Genomic DNA, 13352 nt, shown 5'->3' with positions numbered 1-13352 from the left:
GGTTTTACGAAGGCCCTCTTAAGGTAATAATTCGAGAACTTCGTATCTTATCTTAACTTATAACAAGTAAGGGTAAGTAAAGACACAGAGGACTAAAGAGCTTAAGATTTTATATTCCGAAGTTCGAATAATTACGGATCACAAGTTTAATGCTTAGATAAGCAAGAGATCACGTAAGAGTATAATTAAAAGCAAAAAGATGTTCATTGCTTTAAATTAAAAGAAAATTCAAAAACGCTAACAACCCCTCGCAAAACAAAAGCAAAAATTAAAACCATTACAAAGTCATAACAAGATTAAAAAAAAAAAAAAAATATGAAAAAGAAAACATGATAAAAACCAACCTACTCTAAAGTATCAAAAAAACGATTAATAAAGCCGTAAGCTTCATTACGTAGACCGCGTATACCTTTACCCTTATTAAGTTTTATAACCTCCTCCTCGGTTAACGTTATTAAGACGCGTAGATAAGCGCGGAGCTTAATAACGTTTTATTCGGTGAGTATACGTTAGTATAGATACAAGCTCGGAGTAAGTAGGCAGTACTTACGGCCGGAAGACGAGGCCGACGTAAGGGAGCACCCTCCTCCTCCTCCTCGAACACCCGCACGGCCTCTTAGTGTGCCATAAGGGCAGATACTAAACGGCGAGCCACCGGGAGCAGGTGGGCGGGGCTACGAACCTGTTAATATAAGATCCATTGCTCTTAAAGCAAGGGAAGGGAACTTACCAGGGTTGGCAAGAGTAACCCTACGCACAGTTCTTATAACGTATACTGTTAGCCTTAGGCCTAGGTAGGCATACCCCTAAAAAAGCGCTAGCCACGGCGCTCTTCACGCACTGGAGACAAGGGTCTCGGCGCTCGCTAATAGAGGGAGCGGGGGCAGCGAGGGCGGGGACGGGGCGTGCGATCCGGCGGACCATATCATTATCGTCGTCGTCGTCGTCATCCTCCTCTTCCTCTTCTTCCTCCTTATTATAAGTAGCGTCCCTTAGGACGTTATCTTCCTCCTTTACGGAGGGCGGGGCGGTAATAACGGTACGGGGGAGGACGGCGGGGATGTCCTCTTCATCCGAAGATAAGCTTTCGAAAGGGTTACCACTTATAACAAGGGTGGCGACGGAGAGGAGAGGAGAGGGGGGGGTCGAGAACATAGTGTCGGCGGCGGCGGCGGCGGAAGGAGCTAGGGACGGCGAGGCGGGAGCGGCGACGGGGGAAAGGGAGCTCTAGAGAGCGGCGGCTTCCCTCTCGCTACGCTTGGCAGCCTTCTTAGCAGCCTTCTTAGCAGCCTTTTTGGCGGCTTTCTTCTCCTCGGCCTCCTTAGCGGCCTCCTCCTCTACCCGAGGAGAGAGGACCACCGAAGGGGACGTAAGAGGGGCGGCGGTAGAAGAGAGCATAGGCAGAAGCATCACCTGCTCGCGAGCGCGAGCAGCGACCCGGGCGGCGACACGGGTGGCAACGCGCTTCTTATTACGTAACACGCGCTTCTTCTCCTTACGAGAGACTAGGGCAGCCATTTTCTTCATTTACGAGGAAGGCATGATAATAATGATAATAATAATGTTAATAATAATAGTAATAATAATGGCGATAATAATAGTAGTCTTATTTTTATTACTATTTGCCCGAACATAATAAAAAACGACTATTAATAAAAAGAGGAAGAAGAAAGGAACGAAGCTCTCGAAAGCTTAGGGTTTGTTTATATACGCTTTACGTCTTAACCATTATTATCGCGTAGACAATAACATAATTATTATCTAAACGCGATAATAAACCATAACAATTATCTACTAACCACGACCACTACTCGACACTTTATAATAAAGTAATAATCGTTAATAATTAGTGCTTTAAGCCACTTATAAGTGTATACACCTCTACTTACGAGCATACTCGTCCCGTAAGACAAGTAGAGATAAAGCGATCACGGGGTGTACTAACCGTTATATCTGCGGAAGCATTAAAATAGGTAGCGACGTGCTCGAGGAGTATCGAAAGACTTACGTAGTCTTAGTAAGTGACTATAGTTACCTAGGCAAAAACACGTAGGTAAGAACCCGTGCTCGGAGAGCACCGTGGTTTAAACGGCTATAAGGGATAGCTATGGTCATTATATTAGCTGCTTAACGGCTAAGGAAGCCAGATTAGAGCTAATCTAGCTTCGGGGGTGTGTGGTAATATGGATGACTATAGATGTCCATAGCGTACGGAGAGCACTCCGTACACTAAGGCGACGAGCTTACGGATCACCGAACTTAGGAAGTGGTGATCACGTAACTAGGCCAGTAAGTATATGCCCACTTTCTGTACACCGATTTCTCTTTTGTACTCTTAGACTTCTATATACTACTTAACAGTACTTATACTATCATTTCACGCCTAGAGCGTTATACTTACGATCCTATGCTTAGGCGAGCACCGTATTCGCTATCTTATACTCTAATAGATTTAGGCTCTTCCTTTCAGTGCATTACACCAGACCTTTATTATAATAGTCCTCTATATTAATTATAGAAACTATTATACTTATTTAGTTCGGTAAGTAAATAAACCATATCGTAACTAGTTCTAAGCCTTTTATAAGTGTAATACATGTTTAATCGTAGCTTAACCGGGGGTGTAATGTTATTATATCGTATCTTTTATATATGTAAAGCGTTATTCGTCCGTTATTATATACTACTTTATAACTTAACTAAAATAAGTAATAAATAATCCCGTTTTTTACTTATAGTTTTTAAAGCGTAATAAAGTCGTTACTTCCTCCCTTATTTAACGCTAGTATTACATTAAACCTTAATCTTATAGTATTTTAATAAAGGGTTGTAATTCCTATTATGTTATAAAGGGTGGTAGCATTCGGCTATCTTTTGTTATAATAGTTTATTAGCGGAGCCGAGCTATAGACTATTCCTTTTAAGCGGCTTACTTTTTCGACCCGTTTATTAAGCGTCCGCGTTTTGATAACATTATAGTAAAGCCATCCTTACTTCTTGGCTAGCTTGTGTAATTGGCTATAAGTAAGGAGTTAGGCGGGGTAAGCCGTCCTTTACTTTGTAATCCCTCGGTGTAGTTACGGACCTCGAACTAACGTGGTCGGTAGGTATACGCTTCCGCCGCTCTTTCACGCTACTTAATCGCGGCTAAATAGCTACGGTCCTACGTAAGGTGTGGCCTTATATAATTAATATAACGTTTTATTCCCTTTTCGCCCTTTTAAAGGCACCCTTTTTCCCCGTCTAAATAGGCCGTGGCTACGCAAATGTTATATCGTAGTGTCTTTTTATAAAACCTTGCGATATAATCGTATTCATAATAACGGAAGCACTGGCGTACCTAGAGCGTTATATCGTATAGTTTGTAGCTAAATACTAACGCTTCTTATATTAGCCCGTAGTCGTAAAGCTTCTTCGTTGCCTTTATGTTATCCACGTAAAGGATTAGAGCTCCGTATAAGGCCTAGGGGGCTTTTAAGAGGCTCCTCTTCGCTTTAGTGACGTGGTCATCCACTTTGTTAACTTTAAGGATATCCCGTAAAATCTTTATTTTATCGTAAACTGCCCGTAATAGCTTTGTTAGGATGCCTTTCGTTAATACCGTTACCTCCCGGCGAGTAAGTAGTGCCTTCTCTCCGAAGGCGCTACTTACTTATTATTAGTTAGTAATGGCCGTTTAAATAGTCCCGTGTTTAAACGTAACTACCGTATCGCCGTTATATAGCTTACGGACTATTATTACATTATTAACGTTACGAGCTTTGTTTACTACCTTTAATACTTCGGTAATAGACTTATTCTTTAATTAGTCCCTTTAGATTCCTTTTATTACTACCTCTTTCTCGCGGCTTACCGGTATAATTACCGCTTACTTTTACGGGTCGACCCCGTTATGTCTTAGCTACGTACCCGTTACGACTTTAGCCTAAGTCGTATCCGTCGTGTTCTTCCTCTCCGTAAAGGCCACTTATACCGATTGTACGGACTATAAAATCGCTTCTTATAGCCCGGCTAAAGCTTTGATCATATCCTTTTTGCTAGCCGTACGGCTCTTATCCTCGAGGGAGCGGAGCTAGTACTATCGGCCTATTAGCTCCGCTAATTCACCAGTCTTTTCAGGGGTAACTAAGCTAGTTATTATCGATTCGACAAGTTATAGTTCGCTACCGGTAGCCTTATTCGTATTCGCTTCGCTACTTTTTCGCTGTTTCTCCGTTGCGCCCGCGCCATTCGGGGCGTAGGTGCTCTCGTTTGCTTGGGGGTGGTGAAAACTCTAATCGAGTCCGCCCCGCCCTTCGTTAATTGCCATCGGCGCCGCTATCGCGTTACGCCTACGTCTCGACGTAAGTGCGCGATCGTAAATAACGGGAGTCGATAGTAAGGATTCGATTACCGTGCCCGGCGTGTTAATTAGACGCGATTTCGTAGAGTTACCGTTCTTTTTATAATCCGGGTAATTCGTTATTAAAGCCCGGGCGTAATATATAAACTTATTAAATAAAGATAGAATTATTTAACCGTACCCACCCACTTTCGTACGCACCCCCTTTTACACGCTGATTTACCGACGTTTCTTTAAACACATTAATAAATAAATATAATAATTACTAGTTATAATACTATGAAATTAATTTAAATAAACTATCTCTAAGTTATTTACGTGTCCGCTTTCGCGTAAAAGGTTATATTTCGAGGAATAAGTTAATAAAGACTTATTCATTACGTTATAACTTAAGTATCTTCCTTTTTAGCTTATCTTACGCTAGTTTAATCTTTATAACACTAATAAAGACCTTATTCGGGTCTTTTTTAATTATTTAACGTTTATTAAGCTATAATTATCTAATTTAGCTTATAAATCGAGGTTTACTTAACGTGTTATTACTAGTTTTACGAGCGTTATATTAAGTGACTTAGTATATTTCCTAAGTAACTCCCTTACGTTTTTAGAAGTTTACGAATAATTAATAATAACATCCTTAATTTAAAGTCAAAGGTCTTTATTATTATAAGGAGTAAATAGACTAATTTTAGCTAAATTTAACTCATTTTATAATATTATAAGTTAAGTGTTAAATAATAATAAGAAGAACTTAAGGTTATTTAACACTATTAATTCATTTAAAGGGTAAATACTTATTTTAACTTAATTACTTTCGATAATTTATTTCGTAAAAGTAAAGGCATAAGCTTTATTATAAGCTTTAAATATCCGTTACTTATTAACGGGCCTAATAACTTAAATACCACGGTATAAGCTTATTAACTTATAATAATAAGACTTTAACGATAAAAAGACCGTCTTATTAAGTAGTTAGAACGCTTCGCTTATATATGTTAATAAGTATATTAAGGTAATCCTCTTCTTAAATGCCCTTAATATAAACCCGGGTGTAATATAAGTATTATAACCATCGAGGAAGAGTATTCTTTATAAGTTTAAGTAGTTTAAAAACTCTTATAGTTTGGTTTCTAGCTCGAAGACCTTTAACAACTATAATAACGTTATTACTAAGTTAATTTAACCTTTAAGGGTCGTTATATACTTAGCTTCCTTAAAATCCTTAAGTAATTATTATACTTATAATATTATTCCTCTTAATATATACGTATTCGTTGTTTTTAACCCGATAACGTTAATATTATAAATAACTAACATTTATCTAGTTACTAAGTTTTTCGTAACGCGTAAACGACGTAACTTAAACGTCCCGATAATTATACCTTAACTTTGTTCGGCTTCTTATATACTTATTTTATTTATATTATAAATATCCTTTAATAAGATCTTATAAGTGTCTTTAACTTATAATATATACGTGTAAAAGTCCTTTACGGTTTGTTTTTCAATGCCTTTAACCCTCTTAGCGTTAATTATACGTTTAACCTTAGTCTTTAAATATAAGTAACGGCTAAAGAACTTATATACTTAATTATATTTAAGGGTGACCGTATCGTCGATTTCGCCGATACTAGTTATAATATTAGCCGCTATTTATCGCACTATATTCGAGCTTAAAGCGCGTCTATATAATTCCTTATGTAAAATCCATTACTTAAGTTCTATTTCTTATAATTCAAATAAGTTCTTTAACGTTTCGTAAGCTAAGGAATGTAATTACGACCCGTTAAGTCGTCGCGACAAAGTAAACCGTACGATACCGAAAGCTTTAGCTATACGCGTTATCGTTTCGCCGTTTCGAACCAAACTAATTACTTTTATTATATCGCGTTCATTTAGTTTACCCATATTGAAAATATCAGATCGATAAGATTACAATTAGTTAAGTTCTAACATTTATAAGAAAAGCGTGGTGTTATTAACGCGTCGGAAGATCGGCGTGCAAAAGGGGGTGCGTGCGAAAGTGGGTGGGCACGGTTAGGGAAGAGTATTCCGATTAGTTTTAATTGATTTACGGCGTTATAATTACGAAATCGTGTTAAATTCCATGTTTTGCTAATAAGCATGACCTGTTCACTTAGGTGACCCGCTCACTTATAAATTACGTTAATTATAAAATAAACCAGATTAATATATAAAATTCAAATAATTATTATAATATTAAATTTATCCTTTATTAAATAATGTTTTATATTAATTATAAAATATATTATAATATTAGATTTAATTTAAAGTAATTAAACCTTACCTTTAACTTTATATAATATATTATACACCTTTTATAAATTAAGATATTATAAATTAAATATCCTTTATTTTTTAACTAATTCTCTAAATATTTACTAAATGTAAATCTATATATCGAGTATTATTTTACCGCTTTATCTCGGTAAGAAGAGAATGGACAAATCGTGATATCCTGGAGGAATATCTATATAAAGAACTTGTATCCCGATGTTCGGGTTGTCTTCTTCCCCTTTCAGAAGTGGTGCGATTTCCAAGCGACGCGAGGCATCCATAACGTGAAACAGGAGATCCGAGGCACCCTGGAGTTTGACATTCATTTGCTTATCACCAATTTTCAGGACTGTAATTAGTTAGTGCTAATGTAATAGAGGGTGACTAAACACTTGCCTGCTTCTCTTCGATTTTCACTGATCTGGATGTCTGCTCTAGTATGCATCCTCCATTGGCTAGCGTGCACTGCATCCTTGATCTGATCCTGGATCAGAACTTGTGTACGATTTCTGGGGAGTCCGAGCCGTCGTTGAATTTGCGGGCCGTTATAAGCCGAAGACAGGTTCGCGGTCCAAATAGTTGTGACCATGTTGCTAAGACCGGGTCTGGAGACGTGGTTTACTGTGCTGCTACTTTCAAAACTAGTAGTTGGAGCAGCAGTGACAAGCTGATTCGTGCCATTATAAAGAATCGTGTTCTGTCCAGCAGTTCCTGTGCGGTAGTATTGCCAACGTTTGTTTTTCTGCGCCTCGCCATCGAAGTAGCCAGGAGAGAGGTAGTCCTGGTGGCAAAGCTCAACTGCCCATCTCTCCCCCAACGCATCTAGAACAAAGTCACCCGCATCTAGATTTCCATCTGAAGAATATTGGTCAGATGTTATATAGCGAGATGCAACGAGGATAACAGGGAGTTGCGACACTTACGATCTGAATGTCCTATCAGTTTCCCGGCTTTCATGGCAACAAAAAGACCATCACTTGAAGTCCACGAGCTTCTCATTGATACCCAAGCACCTTCCTCGTCGCCGAAACTCCTGTCAAGTGGCAAGTCGGACCACCATGCAGCATCATCTGATATGGGCTTATACCAGAGCATCGACAAGGGATCAGCTGCTTCTATATTTTGCCTTTGATATCCAGTATAAGCTGGAATTTTGTACTGGTCACCGTAAAAGAATAGTGAATTAGCAGTAGCTGTGATCTTAGCTGGACCACAGTCGCCATAGTCAAACTTTCCGGCAAATCCTGTGTTGTATATGTGGAACATGCCAGTCTTCTCCAAAGCTTCATTGGCATGCAATAGCCCATGGATGTCTCCGGTGGCAGAAAACAGCGCTGACGACAACTGTGCGTGAGCTTGCGTGCCAAAGTACCAGTAATCAGGCGTTTCTTTCCAAGTACCATCTGTCTGCACAGCTTGGGCGCAGTTCTCTCGCGCATTATTAATAGCACGTGGTAGTAGTGATTTAGCAATACCGGTGGGATCTTCGTGGTAGATCGCGAGGGCCGCAATGATTATACCGCTGTTCGTAACGCCTCAATTAGATGTCAGCACAGACATCTGTAGTTGCGCAAGGATCATGTAAACGTGAACTCACAATTCCAATTACTCTTAACATGCAGAAACCACGCGTCGTCTTCATATGCTTCAAGGGCTTTCGAAAGGCCTAACGAGATGATGGTCCACATAATAGCCTTCCGCTGCTCGGCAGTCCAAGCATCGTAAAGCCAGTCGTATGCAAATGAGAAGGCGACAAGAAACTCGCCTATATCTAACCAATGCCTTCCCTATGTCTTAGTAGGATGCTGGCTAAGATCTGGTCCATTTGGATTTACTTACTGACTGTTCCAGTTGTCGCCGGCTATGCCAAAGTATTCAGTTGAATTACCTGAAGCCATGACTAATTCCTCCCAGATACGATCACTCCATTTGATATCTTGAGTCATTCGATACACGTATGCCCAGTGTTTGATGTGTAGCTGTACCTGACGAGCCGTATCAAGGACCCCATTACCATTAAGAGGACCAACGAGGCCGTATGGGGTAGGAGGTTGAGCTCGCCATTTCTCAGCTCTCTCTACAATGGTCTGGTTCCATTGTGTCCTATATGAATCTGTGAGGATCATACTCGGAAGCCTAGCCCATTCTTCTCCTGTAGCAAATAGTCTTGGGTGGAACTGTCGAACTTGTAAAGAAACACGGGATCCCTCTCCAGCTATTTGGTTTAGTTTTGGGAGAGCCTTCTCATTAAAAGCTGTCGAAATATGGCTAGAGTCGTTCAGTTCTGTTGCGTTATTCTCAAGTGGCATATGGACCGTTGCAGCGTGCGACGGAGCCCCTTGATCGCTGATTGCAAATAACATCCAATATCCTGGGGGTACTACACCAAGATCGTTAGGCATGACAATGCTAGAGTGCCATTGATCTTTTCTAACGTATTTGATTTTCGCTGGATTTGCTTCGAGGGCAACTCGTCGCTGATCAGTATTGATAGAATGCGTGACTGAACCATAACGGATAAGCGCGAAGTGTATGATCCGCAAATCTGTGGTGATGACAAGTGTTGCACCAGGATGTATTGTAGAGCTAGACAGTTCGAGAATTCGCGGCCGCCTACGAAGTGCCTCGCCCCCAGAATCAAACAAATATGGCGGATAATATATCTGCACATCTAGGTGATTGATGGAAGAATCACCACAATTTCTCCAGCAAAGGCCTCCGCCCCCGGTCAAGACCGTTGCATCAGGCAAAAGGATGGCTGTGCTGTGGTAGTTCCGGGGAATGGGCGACTTGGCGGCCTTGACAAATTCGCGTGTCATAGGGTTCCAAATCTCAGGGACAAGTGATGTGTTGACATCAGCCCACTGTTTCGCGTAGGACACTCCACCATTAACGAAGACCTCGCCATTTGGGAGAACAATGCTATTCGCATACACTCGAGGGTAGTGCATGGACCGGATCTTTTCAACTGTTACCTGCTGATATGCATCGGAAAGCGTTACAATATGTGCAGCCCTCGTGCTATACGATTCTGAATAGCTTGTCGAGCCTCCTAACGTCAAAATCTTGCCTTGCACAGCATCATACATAACGGCGTTTCCATTCATTGAGTCGAAGTCTGATCCCCTTAGCCTTGCAGGGTAATAATGGCCTGTATCATGTGTGCCATACCAGTTCATGGCCGATGAAGGCCCTGCCTGGAATACGGACTCATTCTTCCATGCAAAGAGCCAGGCATGGTTGTCTGAGCAGAATGCACCGCGGGAGTCATTTGTTAACATTGGTTCTACCAGGCAGTCCGGAAGAGCTTTCCAGGTCTGATGGACAAAATCAAAGACTTCTCCCCCTTTCCTAGGCACATTGTTCCCACCGATGCCTCCACTCCATGAACCACCGATTGTGAAGATGTTTCCGTTCGAGAGTGTCACCTGGGCGTGGTATCCACGCCCCGTTGTCATATCTTGTAATGGCGACCAGTTTCCACCAATTTCATCAAAAACGCTGACTTTAGTGTCACTCATGCCTCCGCTAACAATTGGTCGGCCGTCCACATCGAGCGAGACGCCAGGGCAAAACATGCCATGCTCTGTATCGGCTATCTTCGTCGCGGTGATAGTATTCGTGGCCGGATCGTAGATAGCCGTAAGTGTGCTATGCCAGTTGCTGCCTTCGCCGTCAAAAGCATCTCCTCTATCCGCCGCAAAAATGAGTACCCGCCCAGAACGTGGAAGGAGTGCCGCAGCGACAGGTATGATCGGTGATGGAATTCGGGGACCCCAGCGCCCGTAGAGAGCAGGGCTCTGCGGTTCTGGGATATTGAAAAAGAAGGAAACATCACCATAGGATGTCGGAGAGAAATACAAGTGTATGAAGCAGGTTGACGTGAACGCAAGAGCCCAGCATAATGCTCTTCGAGTCCATATCCGAGTTCTCATCATTTTGACTAAATATCACGCACTAATTACCCTACGGCATCAAGCTTGCTTCAAGATGATATGCCTCGAAGCACATGGTATTCTCAATATAGCAAGGATTTCCATAGAAAGGCGAGATTGGAAGTTGAGTGGAATTAATAGATTAAGAAAAGCGATGGGCATCATCTCAACCCCTTTTGCACACTTCCAACCCAACGTAGCCAAATGCATGGGTACGAGACTACAGATTGCGTTTGCACGTGGTAAGCTTACAGGCCCGCAAAGTGGTAGCTCATCTTACGATAAGAACATACGGGCATGAGCATAGCATACTTCCCCATGCGTATATTCGAACTGACCTACACGAACATTACAGAGAGTACCATACGATATGTGCAGATTTAGCGTTGAGACATCGTTCGCTGTTTACCATTCTGAGCTTGTAATAGGCTCGATTTTAGACACTACACTTATCGGTCAGCATTTGGCGCGGTTCGCCAAGATCTGGAACTTTTACAATAAGTCCGAAGCCTCCAATAGAGATGTCATGAATTTCTTAGACTCTTTTTGACATTTACATGATGGTTCGAGGCGCATGTGACCGGAGCTAACACGACAAGATACCAGGAGCTAGAACGTTGCTGATTGCTGCAAGAGGCGCATTCGATCAATAATCAAGTGATTCGAGACTTCACACAGTATGCGCTCTGGCTATTATGATCCGCAATCGACTTTTAGGATTGCGTGTATTTCTATCTAGGAGCGACTGTCTGCGCCAAAAGGATGCACCCTTGAGCGGATTGTATTGTCCCGTTCGGCAGATATGTCGCTGACACTAGCAAAGGAGCTTTTACTTATACGAAGAGTACACATGCCTGCTGACCTCCCTGGCGAACGATCTCTAATCCTAGGAGGGCACTGGTCGTCATGTAACCTAGAACACATTGCCCCGAAGATAAATATCACCGCGCTGTGCAGCCAACAGATAGGTATACTGCTATCTCCTGAGGAGCCACCGAGCCATTTTTCGAAGGAACTATGCCTATAACTATTGGAAATACGCGTATCTGGCTACCTCATCGGAGAAGCTACGCAGTCAAAGACAAGTCTGAAATATGGCCTTTAGCGATCGAATACGAAAAGAACCATGACGGGAGTTCCTCGGTCGTTGAAGACCAACAGGGCCTTCTCTTAAAAGTCTCAGGCCCTGAGAAACACACGTGGACTATAAGACAACTTGCTGATGGCGAAGAACCAGATGTCATGCAAATGGCTCCATGGGAGCGACCCTTTGCACGTCTAATTGGGTTCAGTAGTGTGGTTACCGACGTACTATCCTTCTACAATGCATATTACCAAATACAGGCTGTGATGGAGATAAGGAGAGAACAGAAACCTGCTGCTTGGGGAGTGTTCTTAGCTTGGTTTATTATTGGGGTCAACTTCATGCTAACTAGTAAGAACGACACCTCCCTTACATACTACTAGCACTGCTGACATATTCTATCAGCCCCAAACATCCCCCTCGTTGCTGTAAAGCTCAGAACATATTGGGGAAAATTTCGACCTCGACTTCGTCTCGTCGGCACAGATGTGCCACATGTTGATGTAGTCATTCCCTGCTGCAAAGAGTCCATCGATGTACTACAGGACACCATTATGGCGGCTATAGCACTTGAATATCCAGAAGACCGATTCCGAGTGATTGTGGCTGACGATGGTGGGTCAACACAGCTCGAGTCATGGATCACTGAATTGGGACAGTGCAACCTCTATTATACTGCCCGTAACGAGAACGGCCGGACCGGCTTCAAAGCCGGAAACCTGAATCATGCGGTTCAATTCATCGAGCATCAGCTTGGTCAGCCCGCAGAGTTCATTGCTTCATTGGACGCTGATATGATTCCCGAGCGGAACTGGCTACGAGCGATCACAGCACATATGGTGCTGGATCCTAAGTTGGGAGTTGTTTGCCCCTCACAAGTGAGTAGCTCATTCTAAAAATAATACATCTAAGGTTGACTAATTATTACATAGAGCTTCTATAACTTTCCTGATAACGATCCCTTGTACCAGAGCCAACTGAATTCATGGCGGTGTACCGATATCATTCGTGATTTTGCTGATATTTCATGGAACACTGGATCCGGTTTCATCTTGCGGCGCCAAGCACTCATAGCCACCGGAGGCTTCCCTACTCATTCTCTTACCGAGGACGTTTTGAGCTCTATGATGATGATGGCTAAAGGCTGGAGAACAGGTTATCTGGCCGAGTCGTTACAGTATGGGCTGATGCCGGATTGCTACCTAGCCCATGTCAAACAGCTTACCCGCTGGGTATGTACACTCGCAAGCCGTTGTCGACAAGGGCATTGTTACTAACGATGATACGTCAGAATCTCGGAGGCGTCCAAATGGCCGCTCATTTTCGGTTCTATCTCTTCAAGTCACATACAGAACTACTCACAATATGGCAGAGGCTTCTGGGAATGTCGTACGGGATTCTCTCTGTCCTCACGCCATTCTTTACTGTTATCGAGATGATAGCTACGCCATACTATCTCATACAAGGCGTCAGTCTTGTCTATTATGTAGATATCCAAAGTCTGCGTTTCTTGCTTCGGATTCGGTGTGCCACAATTCTTACCAGATTTGTCCATAATTGCCATCTGGGCTTGATGTCAAGCCTTCGCGTGAGTATCAGAGATGAGGCCCAGAGCCAGTACATGGCGCCATGTAAGTCGAGCTGCTTATCTCAACGCAGGCATGCGAGTATATCCAACTAACATAAGGGCACT

The 13352-nt window shown here is 42.4% G+C and overlaps 4 protein-coding genes across 4 annotated transcripts; 1 reads left to right on the top strand and 3 right to left on the bottom strand.

The window, feature by feature from the left end:
* Positions 1–610: 610 nt before the first annotated feature.
* On the bottom strand, positions 611–1647 carry BKA67DRAFT_651294 (uncharacterized protein). Its single transcript, XM_046106065.1, has 4 exons — positions 1257–1647; positions 805–1184; positions 731–750; positions 611–674 (listed from the first exon to the last, which is right to left on the bottom strand). Exons 1-4 carry the CDS (start codon positions 1525–1527, stop codon positions 617–619), a joined length of 729 nt encoding a protein of 242 aa, XP_045952042.1. The 5' UTR covers positions 1528–1647; the 3' UTR covers positions 611–616.
* Positions 1648–6783: 5136 nt separating this feature from the next.
* Positions 6784–8949, bottom strand: BKA67DRAFT_526719 (chondroitin AC/alginate lyase; the record flags this gene model as incomplete). Its single annotated transcript, XM_046098774.1, has 5 exons — positions 6784–6989; positions 7031–7495; positions 7564–8175; positions 8238–8422; positions 8480–8949. 5 exons carry the CDS (start codon positions 8947–8949, stop codon positions 6784–6786), a joined length of 1938 nt encoding a protein of 645 aa, XP_045952041.1.
* BKA67DRAFT_595845 (putative galactose oxidase precursor) lies at positions 8888–10895 on the bottom strand (the record flags this gene model as incomplete). The annotated part of the gene is made up of 3 exons (XM_046105214.1): positions 8888–8908; positions 8956–10448; positions 10856–10895. The coding sequence occupies 3 exons, from the start codon at positions 10893–10895 to the stop codon at positions 8888–8890; spliced, it is 1554 nt and encodes a 517-aa protein (XP_045952040.1).
* Positions 10896–11592: 697 nt separating this feature from the next.
* Positions 11593–12936, top strand: BKA67DRAFT_526724 (nucleotide-diphospho-sugar transferase; the record flags this gene model as incomplete). Its single annotated transcript, XM_046098775.1, has 3 exons — positions 11593–12010; positions 12065–12537; positions 12592–12936. The coding sequence occupies 3 exons, from the start codon at positions 11593–11595 to the stop codon at positions 12934–12936; spliced, it is 1236 nt and encodes a 411-aa protein (XP_045952039.1).
* Positions 12937–13352: the final 416 nt, after the last annotated feature.

The sequence above is a fragment of the Truncatella angustata genome (assembly GCF_020726525.1).
Source record: "Truncatella angustata strain MPI-SDFR-AT-0073 chromosome Unknown BKA67scaffold_11, whole genome shotgun sequence".
Classification (NCBI taxonomy): domain Eukaryota; kingdom Fungi; phylum Ascomycota; class Sordariomycetes; order Amphisphaeriales; family Sporocadaceae; genus Truncatella; species Truncatella angustata.
Note: the sequence above shows the minus strand (reverse complement) of the source record. Positions and strands in the feature narration are given on the sequence as shown.

What these genes read in the sequence shown, in the direction of transcription:
- BKA67DRAFT_651294 (XM_046106065.1), bottom strand. Translation starts at nt 1,527, where the DNA reads ATGAAGAAAATGGCTGCCCTAGTCTCTCGTAAGGAGAAGAAGCGCGTG. An exon ending in TGCTAAGAAGGCTGCCAAGC is followed by an intron (nt 1,185 to 1,256) that starts GTAGCGAGAGGG and finishes CGCCGTCCCTAG; the next exon opens with CTCCTTCCGCCGCCGCCGCC. An exon ending in TGGCTAGCGCTTTTTTAGGG is followed by an intron (nt 751 to 804) that starts GTATGCCTACCT and finishes AACTGTGCGTAG; the next exon opens with GGTTACTCTTGCCAACCCTG.